The sequence below is a fragment of the Dermochelys coriacea genome, chromosome 3, assembly GCF_009764565.3.
Source record: "Dermochelys coriacea isolate rDerCor1 chromosome 3, rDerCor1.pri.v4, whole genome shotgun sequence".
In the NCBI taxonomy this organism is placed as follows: domain Eukaryota; kingdom Metazoa; phylum Chordata; order Testudines; family Dermochelyidae; genus Dermochelys; species Dermochelys coriacea.
Genome location: NC_050070.1, coordinates 160,204,684 through 160,226,574, shown reverse-complemented (window position 1 = coordinate 160,226,574; position 21,891 = coordinate 160,204,684). Strand labels below are relative to the sequence as shown.

General features: G+C 41.1%; 1 protein-coding gene across 22 annotated transcripts in view; it reads right to left on the bottom strand.

Moving 5' to 3' along the window:
- ENAH (ENAH actin regulator) overlaps positions 1–17,956 on the bottom strand; it is a 145,627-nt gene extending 127,671 nt beyond the window's left edge. For 5 of the 22 annotated variants that reach the window (XM_043511684.1, XM_038394809.2, XM_038394806.2 and 2 more), the window contains exon 1: positions 17,587–17,849. In XM_043511684.1, coding sequence (XP_043367619.1) covers positions 17,587–17,591 — 5 coding nt within the window. In that variant the 5' untranslated portion in view covers positions 17,592–17,849. Of the gene's footprint in view, positions 1–17,073; positions 17,315–17,586 lie in introns of those variants that run through there. The other 17 variants (XM_043511680.1, XM_043511681.1, XM_043511682.1 and 14 more) reach the window with 8 other exon arrangements.
- Positions 17,957–21,891: the final 3,935 nt, after the last annotated feature.

Below are 21,891 nucleotides of genomic sequence, written 5' to 3'. Positions count from 1 at the left end.
TTCATTATATATGTATAGTTGGGATGATGTTTTCCCATGTGCTTTACTCTGCATTTATCAACACTGAATTTCATCTGCCGTTTTGTTGTCCAGTCACTCAATTTTGAGAGATCCCTTTGTAACTCTTCACAGTCTGTTTTGGACTTAACTATCTTGAGTAGTTTTGTATGATCTGCAAATTTTGCCACCTCACTGTTTACACCTTTTTCCAGATCATTTATGAATATATTGAATAGTACTGGTCCCAGTACAGACCCCTCGGAACCTTTTACCTCTCGCCATTCTGAAAACTCACCATTTATTCCTGATCATGACGGTGTCATATGAAAACAGAAGCTAGATTCCAACAGCTGTGATGACTTTGCCAGTCTCTCACACCCAGTAGCACAGCCCATGGATCCCTCACAGGATCAAGCCCTTAATACAGTACATGACCTATTGTGGCATATTTTTTCTCCGATTCTTTTGTTGTACAGAAAAGCAGCATTTCACTCAAAGGGGAAATTTTTTTTTTATTTTTTTTAAACAGAGGCTCAGTCATGGATTCAGCATATTTATTTTTTATTTAGATGTTTTAAGAGATTATTATAATTTTAGGCCTTAACATTTTGTAGTATTAAATTCAGATTTCGCTTTTAAAAAGAAATTTGTTTAAAGGAAAAATTTTACCCTAACCCCCCTCCCCCCCCCACATTTCTCCAGTTTTGTTTCCCAGACTGTGCCATGTGGTAAAAGGAAACAGGTGCCTGTATTACTGTGATGAATGTACTTGATTATTTAAGTCTGATCTAAAAATAAATTATACTGACTTTTAGAGAACTATTTTCTTTAAATTCACTATTAACAGGTTCAAAAAATAAAGTTTTGTGATGCAGGTTTTTTTTAATAGTTTTTTTTTTTTAATTTTTTTTCAACAAAAAAAGTCAATTTTTATCCACCGGGGACACATCCCTAATGCTCAATACTGTGGAAGAAACATTCAAATGTTTTTAAAGCTAAAACATGAAGAAAAAATGTCCTACTCTTCCTCTGGAAAGTGTGAAAACTCAAAATAGGTAATTTACTTTAGGAGTTTCAATTCCTGATTTATTTTTCCATCTCACAATCTTCAGTTACCCTGTAGACACCAATTTCTTAGCAACATAAATGGCTAAAAAAAGTTCCCCCTTTTCTGTTCTCCAGAATCCAAGCTTTTATTTTGAATGAATGTCTTTCCCCATTATTATTACACAGGTGGCCTTCCAAAACATGAACCAAAAACCAACTCAAGCAGTGGTATCTATCTGCATCTGCAGATTGTCTGAAACATCTCAGAGAAGTGTGAATTCATCATCACAACATGGTGTCTCTGAAGCCTCAAGACAACAGTTAAATGTCAACGTTGTTAGCTATTCAATTATAGCCCATTTCTGTGCTTATGTACAGTTGCTGGAGATAGTAGTAAATATTAGAGTCACGGGTTGCTCAGGTGGGCATTTACACTATCGTCCACCAGATTTCAAGTTACTACTGTCCTTGTCCAAAACAGGAAAGAGAAAAAACACATCCTCCTCCCAGTTCTAAATGTTGCCACTACCCCATGGATACCAAAACAAAAACTAAGCCCCAATACCCAGTTGCCAAAATCTCCAGCTTCCCCAATAACTAGAGCCCTGCAAGTCTGCGGATATCCACAAAAATGGTCTGCAGATCAGATGCGAATACAAATTTTGTATCCATGCAGGGTTCTAGCAATCTCCACATAGCAATCTGAATGCCGCTATAACGGATGGGATGGAGGCAAGGCAGATGCTCTGGCCCCAAGAGCAGAAGGTATGAGGGGCCCGGAGCTGGGCAGGTATGGGGAGGAGACAGGGGGGAGGGGACGGAGCTCTGACTGTAGCACACATTCACCCAAAAACGGAGCAGCTGTCATAGGGTTGCCAACTTTCCAATTTCTAGAAACTGAACATCTCTGCTCTGCCTCCTCCCCTTAAGGCCTCGCTCTCCGCTCCCTCCTCTACCTCCCCCACAGCTTGCGCCCAGCCCAGGGACCGCCGCACCCGTGTCTTCACTAGATGCGCTACATCGGCGCAGCCGCATCAATGGGCAGTAGTGAAGACAAGCCCAGTCTTCTATCACTAGGGGCCCTTCTCAATGGCCATCTGTTGCTGATGTAATAGCTCCCATACTTCTGCTCACAGACCATTTTCCCTGGGCCAACAATTAGGCTACAAGCCAAACATTGATATATATATATCCTATATCCGCTCTAAGGAAAGATCGGCCAAGCCTCCTTGGACCTACCACTCAGTCAGATCACACTGTCTCTTTCCCCTAATCTAATGTCTGCATCTTAGACACCTTGACAGTAACCAATTACTGAATGTAGTTACTGTCCCTTTATGAACTTTGGAGGACTACTACATCCAAGCTCCTGAGAGCCCCGTCGCTATTTAGCTTTCTCCAGGTTTCTCCTGGTTTACCACAGGCTCTGTATAGAGTTTAATCAGCCGTTGGTTACAGATCATGTTAGGACCAGCCTGCTCCCCCGCTGGGCTCTAGGCATCTTTACCAGCCTCAGATTCCAAGCTGCTTCTTGCTCCTACTGCACTATAGCCAGCTACCTTTCCGAGACAATCTTTTGGCAATATGGTGAGACTGTGGATCTGTCTTACTACCAGTACCTCCATACACACTAGTAGTGAACCTGCTGCTCAGCAGATTCATATTACCCTTGCAAGCGTAATAGCTGTCTATTAATCCAGGAAGATCTCATCCTTTACAACCAAAATATGCTCCAATGCTCAGTTCATCCGAGCTGACCCAATGAAGACTGACTGCTGATATTTATAGTTTATCAGCAATGAGTGATTAATAATACTGCTTTTATGCTGGTTAACAGCTGAATTTCATATTAACAGCCACTGTTACTACTTTTTCATTAACATGGAATATCTGAATGAAAAATGACTACTAATAAAATTAACAAAAAAACAGTTAGTGTGTTATTTGGCATCAGTTATGCTCAGGAAAGTGGGTTAGCATTCCATCTATGCTTCTTGGAGGATGATGCACAGTAAGGCTAACCCCAAGTCTTGGAAACACCCAAGTTTAGAACTAAGAGTGACATGCCAGGAAAACAAATTTGGAAATAAACCTTTGGGTTCTTTAGATCTTAGATTATCTGATGTGTATAGAAAGTTAGCAGCCCTCTTCAGCCATTTGCTTCTTGCAGCACAGATAAGATTAGGAGCTCATCAGCATGCCTCATGTTCCTCCTTTGACTCGATGTTTTAATAGAGCATGGCACATCTGATTAAGGCAGCAGCTTCACTGCAGGTAATATGTGGATATTCTATATACACGCTCCATACAGTATGCACAGAAAATAGATGTTGCCAATCAACCTGTCTCATTCAGACCAGAGTGACCAGATTTTGAGATTAGACTGAGTGATGCATTAATGTACACTGAGCGACTGAAATATATTTATTTACATTAACTACAAATTTATGAGCAGCACACTGGTCACACTGTCTATTTTTATGATAACTAATAAAACCAGACGTTAAAATTGCCATAAGAAGTCAGATTAGAAGTGGTGTTATACTCTAGTTTTCTGAGCCAGTGGTTTATTGAATTGGAAATAGAAATTCAGAAGTATTTTTCAGACTTCTCCCTTTCTGAAAGAATGAATATTGAGCAGGGAACTAACAAAATAAGAATATCCCTTGGGTATTAGAAAAAGAAAATAAAAATTAACTGAATCAATGTCTATACACTATTTTAAAATCCATGTTTTCTAGACAAGTCAACGCATTGATCAAAATATCTAGTTTACTAGTAATTAAAATGTTTATTAAATTCTAAATCTGATCAGCAACGAGAGTTACACATGCATTTTCAACCCCTGAAACAGAGCTGAGATTTAAGCATTGTCCAGCCTCTTTTATGCCTTTTGCAGTCATTCCACAATTCTGATTTATGACCTCTGCCATAACTAAATTCATCAGGATTGTTTGTTTGTTTAATTGTTTAGCCATCAAGCAACTCCACTGCATTTCAAACATTAGAATGTGTTTGCTGTAACACAGCAAAATTAGTTGAGCTTATTTCATAGTAGTTTATTGAAACATTAACTGCACATACCAAATGTTAAAAGCATTGCACAATTAAGTTCTTCACTAGAATTCAGTCATTTCAATTTTTTTAAGTTTAAATTCTCAACTCTTGCTTATAAAAAATTTGCTATTTCATTAACTCATACAAAATAGTATGGACTCGTAAGAGATTTATCACTGGATGAAGGGCCAAATTCTGTTAAAAAGTACACACATTTACTTCCCACTGATTTCAATGAGAATTTAACACACAGAGGGCAGACAATATGGTATTGTGCCCATCTAGGAGTTCATTACATTATGCGGTTTTATTAGCAAATTTGGCTGCACCCATAAGAGGGAGAAAGATTGAAATGGCCTATTCTAGAATACTCAGAGAAATGTTTAAAAAAAAAAGGAACAGGTTCTTTTAAATGTTTTAAAATTTTACTTGTTTATATAGTGAACTTACAAACAGACTGATACTGAGTAGTGAGCAGATAAAAACAACAACATGAAGACTTCGCAGTAAGCTTTTTTAAACCCCTCTCATGCATCTCTACTAAAAACACTGAAAATTACATTGCAAGGTTCCAGGACAAGATTTTGCTCAGTTTGCAAACCGAAGTGATTTTTCTGTCAATACTTTAAAGTCAACCAATGATCGATCGATCTCTCACTAAAAGTTGTTTGGGTGACTTTATAAAAAACCTAGACAGCTGTCTACCTCTTCCAAATACAGAGAATAATAAAGATTCTGCAATCAGACTTCCATTGACAGTTTTGTTGAAACCACATCACTCTTGCATTGGTGTATTGACTCCAAGATTAACAATACTAAAAAATTGTTTGCCAAAGTAAACAAATATGACCCAGATAAAAAGTGAGCAGTTATGTTGAACAAGGGAGTGCCATTTCTGATAGTAACTTTTCTGACAAAAATTCTTAAAATGTCAGTATACTGAATATCTAGGATATCAGAAAGAAAAAAGTGAACAATTTCAAGAATAAAATTCTGACCAGAAGTACAATCCACAGAATTAAACAGCCTATCAATTTTCATTACTAATAATGTCTCATCTCCACTCCAGCAGATCAATAAAAAGTATAAGGAAGTTAAATGAAAGCCATCAAACACACAAAGATTCTGGAAGAGAATTCATCAAACAAGAACATACACAATGTTAACGTTAAATGGTCCAACACGCTACTACTATCAGTTTGTTTTAATGTTTTGTTTGAAAAAGGCTGACATTTCTATAAATTGAGTTTTTCTAGAAGAGATTCCTTCTAATTTATATGCAAAAATCTACTTTCCCAATTGATGGGAAGCATGGGCTGTGAAGAGAACAGATCTTAGCAGTAAGTACTAAATCCTAAAAGGGACATTTTGAGAAGTTGTTCTATTTACTGTTTGAGCATCCAGGGTGCTCCGAACTGCCCAAGGCAATGAAAACAGTCCCTACTTTGAGGAACTTACAATCTCAATTTAGTTTTCTGTGTATAGCTGCTTCTGTGATATGAGATTAATGAGAGGAGTGAGGTTTCACATTTCGGAAGAAAAGTAAAATACCAGAACCTCTGAATAAAGTAAATAAATAAACAAACAAACAAAACAAACCACAACCCACACATCACAAAAAATACAGCCACTTACAGCTTAAAGTAGAATCCTCCCGAGTCTGTTCGTGCTGCAAATCAGCTATAAACATAGCAAGTAAGCACTGTTAAATTTACAGATTTGATTTCTGACACCATACAAAAGTGCTACTTTGCTGGACTTGTATCTCGCTACAGGGTACAATCGATTTCTAATTTTTCCTCCCATATGCTACAGTGGATGTAGGCAAGTTTCTTGGCCACGCTTTCTTAAAAGGAAACTATTTGTCATTATAGAAAGGATGTACTAATTTTAGACTAAATAGAAATGGCTCTTACTAATGTTTCCTTATGTGCTCCAGCTTGGTCTAGCCACTTTCTAATGTAAATAATTATGAAAGGTAGATTTATTTTCCTTGAGCTTGGATCTTAGCTTACGCTTTATTGTCCCCACTTAAATAGAAAGCAAGCAAAAACATAATCAGTCTCATTTAACTCCACAATTTAGCTCCTCTATTGACTTTAAAATGAATACTTATCAGTAACTGTCAAGCTGCAAATCAAAGAAAGAAAGAAATTTAGGTGGAAAGATTAATCTGAGGAAACATAAGAAATGCACAGCACTGCATAAAAAGTGAAAGTAGGGCCTTTTACCCTTTCTAGAGGCAACTTTTATTTGTAAATATTTGGTGGAAACCTAGCATGAAATAAAAGTTACAAGAATGAACTAAAATGTCAGTTGTGCAGGGAAGCCAGTGCTAAAAGTCACTTATTTTCAAAAGCATTAAGATTATAAAGAAGTAGTGTTTTTGTTTAAGTTCTGTCTCTCTGCTATGGAAATAAGCAGGATCCTACAATTACAAACCTGACTAGCCAGGTGGTTTAGATACAATTGGATACATATACTTCTACACTACTGAATGAAGCAGACATGAAGTATCAGGAATGATTTTAGATGAAAGGTCAAAGTTGAGAAAATACATAACCCGAGTTTAAAAATGGATATCCCCAGTAGCAGAAGATGCATGCAACTCTGCTTAGTGCTCTCTTCCTACACTAGTTATACATGAAATGCACAGGGAGCCAAGTTCCATTATGAAGTACTTCCAGTCTGATGCACATATATGTCTAAGGCAGGGTGGAGAACTCCTGTCACAGATGCTTGTCTACACTACAAATTTTGATCTACATAAGTAAGTAGCCACGTATGTATGTGGAATATACTTACTTCAGCACTTAGTATGCTTACTAACAGTGCTTGTGTCAATGCAAAGTGCAGTGCACTACAGGTAGGTATCCCAGTGTGCCACATTCCACCTATGCAGCACAATGTCTTTTGGGATATTTTCACAGCTTGTTGTGGGATAGAAATGAGTCATACAGGTATCTGCAGGCACTAGGCATTAAGTTTCCAGCATGCAACTTTCTCCATTCCATAATATAATCCATATCCCATAATTTTCAGGCTTTAAGAAAATGTCCCACAAACCCGTATGACCCTTTTTGCCATCCACCATCTCTGACAAAAGAATGGAACTTGCACCGCTCTGTTCTCATGAATGTTGCAAGTACATGACGTATAGTCCTCCAGTATTTGCAGGGCCATAGGACTAACCGTAACAAAGGGGGACATGACAATTTCTTCAAGTATGCAGTATTGTTGTAGTCATGTTGGTCCCACGATATTAGACAGACAAGATGGGTGAAGTAATATCTTTTATTGGACCCACTTCTACTGGCAAGGAGACAAGCTTTCAAGCCTACACAAAGCTCTTCAGAAGAGCCAACTTGAACATGCGTCTCTCTCACCAACAGAAGTGGGTCCAAAGAAAAAAACGACATTACCTTACCCACGTTGTCTCGGATTTCTTCAAGGTCAGGCTACTAAGGGACATAATGAAACAATTCAAGGATGTTGGTGGCGTTTCAAAAGCAGCTGCAGATAGTGAACCACTGGTTCTGGGCCCAAGAAACAAGCAGTGAATGGTGGGATCACATAGGAATGCAGATTTGGGACGATGAGCAGTAGCTGCAGAACCTTTGGATGTGACAGGACATGTAATAGGGTGCGGCGGTCTTGGCAGTCTAGTGGTTGGCACATCTGACTTCAAGCTCCTGGCTTCCCTGACAGACGTGCCTCAGTTCTTAAGGAGATATGGAAGGGGGGCCTGGGCTAGAGCCCTGTATGAAGCTACACCAGCAGGATCCTCCCAACAGAAAGTCTAAATCCACTGCCCTGAGCTACTTCCTACCTGTCTCTTCAGTTTGGTGCATAACCATTATAGTCCAATCTGTAGTGGCTTAACTCAAATAGCATCCCCTTTGTGGGCCTTTTGTGGTATCCTGCAATGGCCTAAGGGACCTTTGGGCAGGGCAGATGCAAGATTGGAGGGGCCTAATCCCACAGTGTCTCTCTAGTTCATTAACAATTCACTCACTGCTGGTGCTCTTTGGTCTCCTCAGCCATCTCCCTCACTCACTGAAGCAGTTCTTCTTCCCTGGTGGCTGTCTTGGCTATCAGGCTTCTAGCAACGATTCCCTCATGTAAGGAGGCAGCAAGTGCCTGCCTCCTTGCCAGTCAGCTCTGAACTAAGCCAGGTTCTTTCCTTTTTTTCTCCCTCCAAGCCTGGCATTGGTTGCAGATATAGCAAGGCAAAGCTAGCTGGGTTCACAGTCTCTCTCTCTCTAACCCTTTTTGTGTTGGTTTGAGGCTTCTCACCTTCACCACACGCCACGTTCCTAGAGCTGTTTGCCAAGCTTGCCCAGCCCTCCAGCACAAGGACACCTGAAAGAAATGCACTGACAGCTGAAAAGTGAGTGAGAATAGCACTCTGGAAGCTTGCAGGCACCGGTTGTTTTTGGTCAGTGGAAAATCATTTGGAGCTGGAAAATCCACTATGGGGGCAGTTGTCATGCATGCGTGTAGATCCATTAATCATGTCTTGCTATACAGGACTGTAACTCTCAAAAACATGCAGGAAATAGTGGATGGATCTGCAGCAATGGGGCTCCCAAATTTCAGTGGGGGCGAAAGACAGCACACATATCCCTATTTTGGCACCAACCCACCTTGCCATAGAGCAGGGGTGGCCAAACTTACTGATCCGCCAAGCTGTATACAACAATCTTCAGAAATTCGAGAGCTGGGGTGCACCTGCTGGGGCTCAGGATTTAAGCCCCTACTTCTGCTGAAGCCCCAAGTCCTGGCAGGTGCACTCTGCAGGGCTGAAGCCCCAAGAACCACCACCCGCTGGACAGAAGCCCTTGCACCACTATCCCACTGCAACGCAGAGGTCCCAAGCTCCCCCTCCAATCTGGTAGGTGGAGAATTGGGGGAGGGGGCTGTGAAGTGCTCCCTGAGGCACAAGTTAAATGTAAAAGAGCCACATGCAGCTCGTGAGCAACCATTTGGCTACCCCTCCATAGAGGATATCAACAGAAAGAACTACCTTTATATAGTTATGCAAACATTGGTGGATCACCAGGAAAGCTTCACTGAGATCAGCATGGGCTGCTCAGGGAACTTGCATGATGATCACGTCTTTAAGAACACAGAACTGTTCACAAAGCTGCAAGCAGCGACATTCTTTCCAGACTGGGGATTACCACTGGCAACACTGAAGTGCCAGTAGTGATCCTGGGAGATAAAGCCTACTTCCTGCTTCCCTTGCTCATGAAGCCACACACACCCTGACAGCAAAAAGGAAAGATTCAACAACCAGCTCAGCAGGTGCAGAACAACAGTTGCTAGATTGATAGGGATACTGCTGGTGTTTACTCACAAGAGTGGATCTTGGTAAGAAAAATATTGCAATGGTTATAGTTGCCTGTTGTGTGCTGCATAATATCTGTGAGGCAAAGGTAGGGGGAGAGAGGGGTTGCTGTCTGCTAAGTCTGAACAGACAGACAGACAAAAGGGCCAACACAAGCGCTCAAAGTGTACCTATGCAGCTGCAGGATGCTTTGAAATAGCACTTTAACACTCAGTCACATTAATGTACTGTGCTCTGGCCCTGAATACTTGGGGGCTGTTAGAATTGGTATAGATTTATAAATATTATACCGTGTCTTTTAGTGACTATGAATATGCAGTGCTTGCTGTCAATTTACCCATATAACTGGGTGTTTTGTTGAACCTACGAGGTCTGTGGTGCTGTACAACAACAAATACTGGGTGCTTTGAGTACTACTATGCATTTTGCAGTATGTGTGGTGAACTAATAAAAATGACTATTTCAAAACAATTCTGAGTGACAAACAGTGCAAATAAAGAAGGACAACACAATACAAACTTAACTTAAATTAATGGAAAAACTTTAACATTAGAGAGGCAGCAAACATTTCTGTCCATTTCAGCGCACAAATTAAGTCCATTCTGGCTTCACATACACCAACTGTGCCTCTCTCAGACCAGTGTATATGAAGCTACAGAACTCTTTCTGCTCTGAAGTTAAGTGGTAGGAGTAGGGATGTGGCCCATGATGCCATGAGGAATGTTGAAGGTATGGAGAGCTACCACCATGGAATTCTCCACAGACTGCAAAAGATGGTAAGTCTGTGATTACTGAACCTGTAAGGTCACCCAGAGACAGCACTATTTGTGCTTGCTGCCTGAGAAGCCCTTTATGTCCTGGTGCATCTCCCTTTCCCTCTCCTTTTCCTGCTGGGATTCCTGGATCTTTCTCCATTTTCTCCTATCCTCTCTGTCCCTCTCCATGCCATCCGCCATGTTGGCGCTGAACATATCCTCCCTAGTCTTCTGTCTCCCCCTCATTTGGGTCAGCCATTTAATGGGTATGGAGGGGGCACCCCGCATGGTCACAACAGCTACAGATAAAACAGATTCATCACTGGATTTACAGCCACAACGGAATGGGAAAGATAAGTTTCAAAACTCCCTTCTCTTATTCCCAATGGTGCCTGCTGAAGTCATCGCAGATTGGCATGGGAAATTGTCCTACCATAGAGGAAGAAATAAGGCAGCCATCCCTGGAAACCTTGCAGAATATCTCCATGCAATTTCATCAATATCTCTGAGGAAGGTGTAAAGGACATCCCTATATACATAAACAAACTGCTCCAGATACCCTTCCCCCCACCTAACCCTACAGGGAAAGAAAAGCAGATAGCAGTTCAACAAAGGTAGAGTTATCTCTCCTTGTACGAAACAAACAATGAAAAGTCAATACTTGTGTCTTGGACACAAATCAGGTATTAGGAATGGCAATATACAAAAACCTGTAGGAGAACACTTCAACCTCCCTGGACACACAATAGCAGATTTAAAGGTAGCCATCCTGCAGCAAAAAAAAAACTTCAGGACCAGACTTCAAAAGAGAAACTGCTGAGCTTCAATTCATTTGCTAATTTGACACCATCAGCTCAGGATTAAACAAAGACTGAATGGCTAGCCAACTACAAAAGCAGTTTCTCCTCCATTGGGGGTGTTCACACCTCAACTGCTAGAAGAGGGCCTCATCCTCCCTGATTGAACTAATCTTGTTATCACTAGCCTGATTCTTGCTTGCATATTTATACCTGCCTCTGGAAATTTCCTCTACATGCATCCAAAGCAGTGGGTATTCACTCATGAAAGCTTATGCTCCAATACATCTGGTTAGTCTATAAAGTGCTACAGGACTCTGCCGCTTTTACAGATCCAGACTAACACAGCTAACCCTCTGATACTTGATACCTTTCTCTTGCCAACTTGGGGATGGGCTAGAATCCATCTTTACATTTAAGCACTAAGTAAAATTATATGCACATACTTACTTACAGTTCCTTCCCCTTCATTGGATTCATCTGTGCTCGGCTTGAGGGACTGGTTAGATTGTGGTAAAGTCACAAATAGCTGGACCCTCTCCACATCTCCCCCCACACCTTTCTCCTTACTATTCTTGACAAGAGTCTGTGTCTAAGGCTCCTCCAAGGTATCCACAGTAGTCTTCAGGGTGGTGGGATCTCTGTCAAATACGGAAGGCAGCTCTTGGTAAGAGTGGCAGGTCTGCAGCTCAGCACCGTATCAACTGTTGGCCTCTCTGGCCTTGAGGTATGTCTGCCACAGTTCCTTCACTTTCACCTGGCATTGCTGCTCATCCCTGTTATACCTCTTTGCCTGCATCCCCCCCATGCAATCTTTTTGTAGATGGCCACATTTCTACAGGTAGTTCATAGCTGTGCTTGCACAGCCTCTTCTCCCCACAGGCCCAGAAGATCCAATTCCTCCTGTCTACTCCAGGCAGGAACATGTGTCTTGGTCTGTTAGTGAGCGAAGCCAGCATGGTTGGCCAGGCAGTTGAACAGAACAAGGGAGAATTGCTAGGTGTGCTTCCCAAGGCAGGCAATCAGGAAAAGGCATTTCAAAAACACAGAGGAGGTGGATTCTAGTTTCTGAGACCCCTGGGCAGTGGAATTCACGACTATGACCAGAGCAGTGACTGCCAGCATTTTGGAACAGTTGGAGAACCGTTAGAGTTGACAAAGGTCACACAGTATCTACACTTGCACTACATTGACCTCAGTAGGTTGATCATGGCTCAGTGTTTTCAGGAAGATGGTTTTATTGCATTGCCTTAACAGGGTACTTACATCAGCTGAAGACAAATTTGACTATACACACATGCATAAATAGGTCAACACACATCAACTTATGTCAACCTAACTTTGTAGGGTAAACCAGACCCCAGTGTCAGGTAGGTGTTCAGTGAATAGGTGCTGAATGAACAACTTCTTCCCATTTTGTAGGGAGGTACAGAAAGGACTATCCGGCCCTTCATGCACTACAGTTCAAAGTGGGAAAAAAGAAGAGCAAGACAAATTTAACTGACTGCTTAAAAATACAGAGCCTGGCATTAGAATCAGGAGGAAGCAGCCTGCATGCATACTTCCAGATTGATGCTGAATTTTAGAATGCCTTCCTGGACCCCCATCCCCATATCATTTGTAATTTTTAGATCTTTGCAATATAACTTGATAAGATGTCCATAAGTAGCCTCCTATGAAGAATATGCATTTTGGGTGATGTACATTTCATTTACTTAACAAACTTGTGGAATATTACCTTATAAATCTACTATCAAAATAATTCATTACTATCCAGAGACTTTGGTGAGAGCAGTTGTCAGATTCCACGTGAGATGGGGGGAGGGGGGAGGGGGAGTGCAAGAATTACTTGCAATTGCCACAAATGAAGCACTAGCTAACAAAATCTGCAATAATATCAGACAGATGACTCAATGTGTCTGTTAGGCTACATCTATACTAGGAGCTAGAGAGGCAATTTCCAGCTCTCTCACACATACTTGTGCTATCTTGATGAGAGCTAGCATAAGTATAAATAGTAGTGTAAGCCATGCCAAATATGTACCCACAGGCTTCAAGCGGGATTGTAATCCTCTGCTACTGCAGCTACATTCAGATTTACACTTGTGTTAGCTCTGTAAGAGCCAGCACAAGTATGTTTATGCGAGCTGGGAATCACATCCCAAGCTCATTAAGTGGACTGAGGCTGTGTCTGCACAGAGCAAGGAAAGTAACCTGAACTGAATTCTTGTGCCCACCTGAAAAATCTGCCTACTCTAGAGAAATAAGAAATTTAGTGATTGGAACATGTACAGCAATACAGTTTGATTTAACTGACTGCTATGCACTTTCAATATTTTGTCAAATATTTCAAAACTAGATTACATTTTCTATTCCAAATATGTAATACGTTATGCAGGTAGTAAAAGCTACAACAAAAGCCCAATTCTGAAATTTTACCCTATACAGCAAAGCATGCTGCAATAAATACCCTTCTTATTCTCTCATTCCTCAGTTACTGGCTCTTTCTGCTTGACCACTGTAACAAAATTAATTTAAATTACCATAAATTTATTATTGTCATGTGTAGTGTCACCTTTTGGCATAACTCTAGGACTCACCTGAGATTCCTCAAGAATTCCGAATCCTAATGAAGCTAGCTTTGCTACTACTGGCTTGAAACTACTTTTTCTTCCCATTTAACTAGAAGAGTAGTGAATGAAATCATATCATAATGCAGCCTTTAAAATGTCAAGAAAACGTACTTGTACAGACCTGCTGATTTTCGATGTTTGAGATTTTTAAATATATATTTGGAAGGTTGTTTTAAAGAAATCTAAAATCAAAATAAAAAGGTTAAATAAATCATGAATGAGGAATCCATATAACTTGCTAAGAAATAGAAAGATCTTTCTTGCATTAGAAAGATCAGATCTGCTACTTTTCCTGTTTAGAAATTCAAGTGCTATTAAAAATGTAGTATAACCTATAATAAAGGGGGACAGTCAGACCCGGACATTTGTAAACAAAGTAACACATTAGAAGGAAATATCACTAAAAAATGAAAATTTTGAACATTTCATTTACTGTTCATGAATTATAGAAAGATGTCAGTCATCAACCCCTAAGATACAGATATTCAGAGTATTGTTCAATAGAATTTTGTTTAAACAAATGCTGCTATCACAGTAAGAAGTCACACCACCACCAAAACAGAAAAGTTATATCATGTGAGTAGCAAGATATACAATTACTGTAAATTATTGCATTCTTAAACTAAGATATTTTAACAGCCACTTTTTTCAGCATTCCAATTGGCTATGGAAATCCCTAGTCATGCATACCTATTTCTGGATAGGTATTATTAGATTAGTCCATTCACATAACACACTATTTTCAGACCAACACCTAGTCTGTCAGTTACATGTCTGTTGCCCTTTTTGCATTGTAAGAATCAACTGTTGACCTTGGGGGGGGGGGGTAGAGAGGAAGGAAGCCTACTGCATAGTTTTGTTTCAGAAACAAAACTTGTTTTGTTAGAGGCACTTGTATTTATTCCTGAGCAATTCAAGGTTTAAAATTCACCTGAAGTCTGTGTTCAATACCAAAGATCTACATAGCTATTATATAATGTTCAGACAACTACAAACAAGCCACTACAAAATTTAATTGCCACGGTCTAGTATTTACTCTTGATGTTTACATATACAACCTATTGTGTTGTCTATTACATTGCACAGATTTCAGAATTTGGTTACAGTTACAGCAATCTATATTTAATAAGGGAAAAATTGGTAAGCTACTGTATTTCTTAACTTCTGGCCACCCAGCTACCCCAAATATGGCAGCAGCCATTCATAAGTCAGACCAGTGTTACTTCAGAATTGGGATGGCAGGAGAATAGTTTTCTGATCACTTTGCCGTATGTGCCTTATCGCATGCCTGAGTGCAGAAAAGTGTACACTGAAGTTATAGTTCAGAGCAATTTTCTCTACCAGTGTATATTGGAAAGATTATGCACATCTAGTCCTTTTATATTTGTCAGAATGCCAATAGTATACATTCTGTCTGCTTATTATAAATCAAGCTATAAGCTGTTTTCTATTGAAAAGTGGAAGAGCCTCCATCTCAGAACTACACCTTAGTTTATGATCATTTACATCTAAATGCTTGTCTAGACTATGATAAAATATTTTAAAAAGGTGTTAGCTACCAACTTTTAATACTTGGCCTGTCTGTGCTAAGTTGTGTTTGATGTTGAAGCGTAGGCTCTTCCTGTTGTCATCGTGCCCCCCTCCAAAGGATTTACCTTAACCGGAAAACATGTTTTAAGATATAACCTACTTGTCTATAAGACTGTGTAAATAAAAATTAACTAATGCCTTTTAACTAACATGTTTAAGAAATATACCTTTTATCCTAGTTTACACAAGCCCTAAGAGAACATGAAGTCTTGGCTACACATACATGTTGTACCCATTTAACTAAATAGATGGAGAAACTGATTCAATTTAACACTGTGCAACAAAAGGAGACTACACTGATTTAACTAGTTAATAAACCAATTTAGTTACACTGATACAATTTGTATGCTTGGGCAAGGCTTGGATTTACGCAATTCCTGAAGAATTCTTGAGGTTCTTTAAAATATCAGCAATCATTCACGATGAACATTTAATTTCAGACAATTTCCCGCTTTAAAAACAGTTGCCATTTAGTATTTAAAGATAGATGCACAGATTTTTACCATACTTATGAGATGTTTTGCTTATACATATACAGACAGTTTAAAGTTGATTATACGAACACCTATTTAGACAGCCTAAGGGGAGGTCTACATTAGAAACTTTTGCTGGTAATGTTCCTTGGGCATGATTTTTTGCAACACTTCTAAACTAGCAAAAACTCTATTGTGCATACAATTATACCAGCATAAAAGTGTTTTTGCCAGTATAGCTTATTCCACTCACTGAACCAGTACAAGCTATAATGGCAAAAGAGAGCTGCATCTACAATAGGAGGGCTAGTTGGTATAACTATACCAACAAACCTTTTCTAGTGCAGACATGGCCTAAGTAAAATGATTGTCTCAGAACTGCCTAAACAAATTCACCTCTAAAATATGCAGCAAATTATAAAACTTAGCTTTTTATATTATCAAAATATTCAAAACTACTATGCACAAAATATGCAATTATTATGAACTAACTGAGTATTTTTCAAGTGTTGAGAAGCTAGCCACTTTGTGAAAAACAGCTGTATGAATAAGAGAAAAAAAGTTATGATTTAAGATTTAAATTATAAAACAACTTTGAAAAACCCAAATTTAAAGGCATAAATAACTACAAACAAAATACAATAAAGCCATCCGAGGAACAGAATGCAAGAAAGGAAAAAAAGAACTAAGCTCTCCATACGCCAAGCCTGCATGCATATTTGCCCTTGGGAAAACAAAAAACCACAAACTTTAAGAAAAAAGTTTAAAATAGAAGCTTCTTAAATTTGTGAAGAATTCCTATGACTTGACACTTTGTCACAGCGAAGGAATGTGCGGATTATATCATGTAAATCTTACTGTTGCGTTCTAAGGACTTGGCAACTGCTGATCATTAATCTTTAACACAAAGAAGATTCAAATCTAACTACAAGACAGACAATATCTTTTGAATGGCAATTTGCAGCCTCCCCCCCAAATGTTTAACCTAATGGGTAGGCCTATATGGATCACAATAATGCATCCCCAAATATATCAGCATTTAGTCTACCAAGTCACATTTCTCACGAAGTCTTGCACCAATCCAAAAAGAGCTTATGGACACAGAACGGCACGAAACGGCTGGAGGGGGTGGAAAATAATCTCCAAGCAAATACGACCACATAAAGGTTCAGTCTCTTAGACAAATGGACACCGACACACACTCCAAAAAAAAGCGAATTACTAATGTGTGGGTCAATGTTCGCATCTGAATTAACAAATCCTACAAACAATATATTCACGACTGCTAGGGGAGAAGGGGGGGGGGGGGGATTTTTGCCTCTATTGATTAGACAGGGAAAAACCCAGCTGCTGCTGCAATGCAACACACACCGATAAAAGGGCAGCGCTTCTCCCTCCCCGCCTTGGGCACGGGATCGCGAGCAGCCTGTAGCCCCCCAAAAAGGACGCTTCAGGAGCTCACGAGCCGGCCCCTCGCGCCACACGAATCCCGGGGACTCGCTCTCTATTTACGGGCAGCCGCGGCCGGCCCGCCCGCCCGCCCGCTCCCCAAGGCGCCGGGCGGGTTGGCCATTATCCCTGCGGAGCCAGCCCTGCCTTCCCGGCGCCCGCACGCCCCTGCCGGGGAACAGACACAACGGCCGAGACACAACGGCCCCCAGGGTGTTTTCACAGAGCAACAAGCCAACGGCGCAAGAGAACCCGCCCATGGAACAACGCCCCCCCCCCACCCACCCACCCCCTTCTCCTCCTCAGACCCACAGGGCTGCCCCCCCCGCCTAGGCCCCCGGCCAGGCCCTCCTCCCACCGGAGAGCCCCACAGCGCACCCCCTGCAAACACCCCGGTGCGGGGGTGGGGCGATGAGCCCCGAGGCGGCCGCTCACCTCATGGCGCTGCCCGGGCCGGGGAGCCGCTCTCCCCCCGTCCTCTCGAGCCGGTGCTTCAATGGGCAGCGAGTCCCTGAGTGCGAGCGTTCAGCCGCCGGGTCGGGCCAGACCCGACCACAGCGGGGAGCCGCGGGTGAGGGGAAGGAGGAGGAACAAACCAACTCGCGGAGTAGGGGAAAGTGGAAGGGATGGGAGCGCCTGTTCCAGCGCGCGGGCGTCTCGAGACACCGGCTTGCTTGAGGGAGTTGGAGGAGGGGGGGGGGGAGGCACGCCCGCACGCAGGGGACGCGGTGGGCGGAGCGGCGACGCCACGCCCGCTTCTGGTCTGCGTTCCGTGCGGATTCTAAATGGGGAAAGAGAGGGGAGGTGAAGCAATTGCGGGAAAAGCGAACAGGGGTTAATGTGCTTTGGCGACCCCCCGTGGGGAGTACTGGTCCCTCTGCACGCTTGTTTAGCGTTGGGGGTCTCCGTGCCCACAAGCACCCCATGCAGTATTGCTGAAGCCTCCAGTGGTCTCTCCGCAAAACAGAAGTTCATGTATTGTATATGACCACTCGGTGCTCTCCCTCCATAGGTGCAGTGTATGCTTACTGTTCAAACCCCAGGTGAGTTCTCTGCACTACTGCATTGCATATACTGTTGAAGCTTCTTACAGCCCTTTCTACATAGCACTGCATTCATTACTGGAGAATAACGGTAGTGGTTTTTCTGGATGTGTGTATTGCATTTATTGAGTTCTCTGGTTGTTCCCCTGTCCAGCTGCCCTGCAATCCAATGATCAATACTCCACTTTTTCTCCTACACACATCACTCCTTCAGTCACTATGAATCTGCAGTGTGCATCCACATGATGTTCCCCTGAATACCGCTGAGTTTTTTTTGCTGGTTTTGGACACATTAGTCCCCCTTGGAGATTCTTCTGTGGCCTCTTTATGCCAGCTCTGCCAATGCAAAGCACCATAAAGCCCAGTGCATTGGCAATATGGGAAGTTCCTGGATAATATACATCCGGCCAGAGAGCTTTATCTCCTTCTCTTGCATTCCCCCCAGGTAGAGGTATGGTAGGGTCAGGGGACCAACAGTACCCTCTTAAAAAGAAAAGAAGTACTTGGGGCACCTTAGAGACTAACAAATTTACAGCTGAATATAAATTAGAGCTGCCCTCAGGCAATGACTGGATCAGTCCACATGGTTGCTTCCACCTCTCCTGAGGTGCACTCAGCTCAGCCATACCTAAGAAAGGGAATCATTAATTTTAAATTCCCTCCTCCCTGAAATCCATGGAATTGTTCTTGCCTATTGCATTTAGCATAGCTTAAGGGTTTAGGGAAAGGGGAGGGAAGTCAATTACATTTACAGAGTCTTCTTTACAGCTAAGGGGGCCTAATCAAATGACTGTGCAAAGCCCCCTTAGACTTTGCAGATTTGATTGAACCAGGCTTGCACATGTCACTATTAGGGTTTCAATCCTTCCAGGTTTCAGAGTAGCAGCCGTGTTAGTCTGTATTCGCCAAAAGATTTTTGCGAATCCTTCCAGGGTTGTCCTGGAGACTCCAGGACTTAAAGATTAATCTTTAGTTAAAGATTATGTCATCCAATGAAATCTCCAAGAATATGTCCAACCAAAATTGGTAACCCTAGTCACTATACCCAATTCTTTCCTCAACACTTTCTCCACTTAAGACTTGATTCAGCCACCTTTTCTTATGCTGAGTAATCCCTTACTCCACAAGTTACATAGTCCCATACGCAATATAAGTAATGTTGTAGAATTTGGCCCTTAATTTTTTAGGAACGTGTACAATCAGGGCAGCCTACTAAATTAACTCTACAGGTTAAATTCCATGCTTTTGTAATTCTTCTAATTACCTTTCTATGCTCCCATGAGCATAAAATGCAGGATGTGATTTTAGAAAGCTAGGAATATTATTTTAGCCTCATGAACATTTGCTGTCACATCTTTTAGTAACCACATGTCTGTACTAAAAACAGATTTATATTTTGCTTTTAATTCTCCCACTGGATCAAATACATGGTATACAGAACTTCAGTCAATTCTTATTCAGCCAATTTCTGTCAATCACTGAATACACATTCTCTCCTCTCTCAGGTAGCTGCAGGCATATTAATACCTTTACTGTTTTCTAGCCATAGGGTGTGGGTGTGTGTTTCTTTTCTTTCCCTTCCAAAAAAAAAAAAAAAATCACACCGGTTTCTCTAATTTTTAGATTAGGAAAAATTTAGAGGAAATGTTTCTTTAAAAATTACACATACCATGGTCACTCTATACATTTCTGTTCTCATTTTCACATAATTGATATTTACTTTAACCCCCTTGAAAGCATTTAAGTCACATTTATTTCACATTACACAGCCACCTCTTCTCTGGACAGCACCATTTCTTAAATAGATTTGTCCATAGTTAAGTAACTAGTCCAGAGGTAGAGTACGGGAAGATAGTGAAGAAATATATTGACCATCTGTTAGAAAACAGATTAAGAAAATGAAAAGATCTGAAACTGAAGCTTGTGACCATGTATTTGGAAGGAAATTATACTTCTATTGGCACGAAGATTTTGTAAATGAAAATATTACTGTAGAGGTGAATCACAAAATGCAGATGAGTAATCAGAAAACAAACAAGTATTAAATATCCTTCCCAACAGGTAGGTAACTTTGGCCAAAATATAAACAAAGGAAAAGGACTAATATGAATCTGACAAAGAATTCTGTTTACTGTTCTTGGATTACTGCTCTAAATGCATATAGCTTTCAAAACTAACAAACACAAGCAGCAGAATGGAGATCAGCCATACTAAAAATCACAGTTTGCAAGGCATGAAATATTACACGTTCTGATGGCGGATAATGGACCCAAATAGTTAAATACATTATATCAAGAATTCACTAAGATCTGAGATTATCACATCATCACCAAAATGACAGACAGTGAAAAGTCTCTTGAAGTCAGCCAACCATAACAATAAGGATCTGTATCTAGATGCACTGGGATTTAAGAATACACCAAGAGAAGGAATGGCATCACCTTCACAGATGGTAATGGGCAAATTAACAAGGATGTTGCTTTCATCCAGACCACACCACAAAATCCATCGTCTACAGCCAAGATCTACGGTACAACCACATTTGCTCCAACCCCTCAGAGACAAACACCTACAAGATCTCTATCAAGCTTTCTTACAACTACAATAGCCACCTCCTGAAGTGAAGAAACAGACTGACAGAGCCAGAAGAGTACCCAGAAGTTACCTACTATAGGAAAGGCCCAACAAAGAAAACAACAGAATGCCACTAGCCGTCACCTTCAGCCCCCAACTAAAACCTCTCCAATGCATCATCAAGGATCTACAACCTATCCTGAAGGACGACCCATCACTCTCACAGATCTTGGGAGAAAGGTGAGTCCTTGCTTACAGACAGCCCCCCAACCTGAAGCAAATACTCATCAGCAACCACACACACCACACAACAAAAACACTAACCCAGGAACCTATCCTTGCAACAAAGCCCGTTGCCAACTGTGTCCACATATCTATTCAGGGGACACCATCATAGGGCCAAATCACATCAGCCACACTATCAGAGGCTCGTTCACCTGTGCATCTACCAATGTGAGATATGCCATCATGTGCCCCTCTGCCATGTACATTGGCCAAACTGGACAGTCTCTACGTAAAAGAATAAATGGACACAAATCAGACGTCAAGAATTATAACATTCAAAAACCAGTTGGAGAACACTTCAATCTCTTTGGTCACTCGATTACAGATCTAAAAGTGGCAACTCTTCAACAAAAAAACTTCAAAAACAAACTCCAATGAGAGACTGCTGAATTGGAATTAATTTGCAAACTGGACACCATTACATTAGGCTTGAATAAAAACTGGGAGTGGATGTGTCATTACACAAAATAAAAGTATTTCCCCATGTTTATTCCCCCCCCCCCCCGTTCCTCAGACATTCTTGTCAACTGCTGGAAATGGCCCACCTTGATTATCACTACAAAAGTATTTTTTTCTCTCCTGTTGGTAATAGCTCACCTTACCTGATCACTCTCGTTACAATGTGTATGGTAACACCCATTGTTTCATGTTCTCTCTGTATATAAATCTCTCCACTGTATTTTCCACTACATGCATCTGGTGAAGTGAGCTGTAGCTCATGAAAGCTTATGCTCAAATAAATTTGTTAGTCTCTAAGGTGCCACAAGTATTCCTTTTCTTCTTGCTTTCTACAGGACCTCAGTTATTCCAAACTAGAGGAAAAACAGAAATTTGCTAA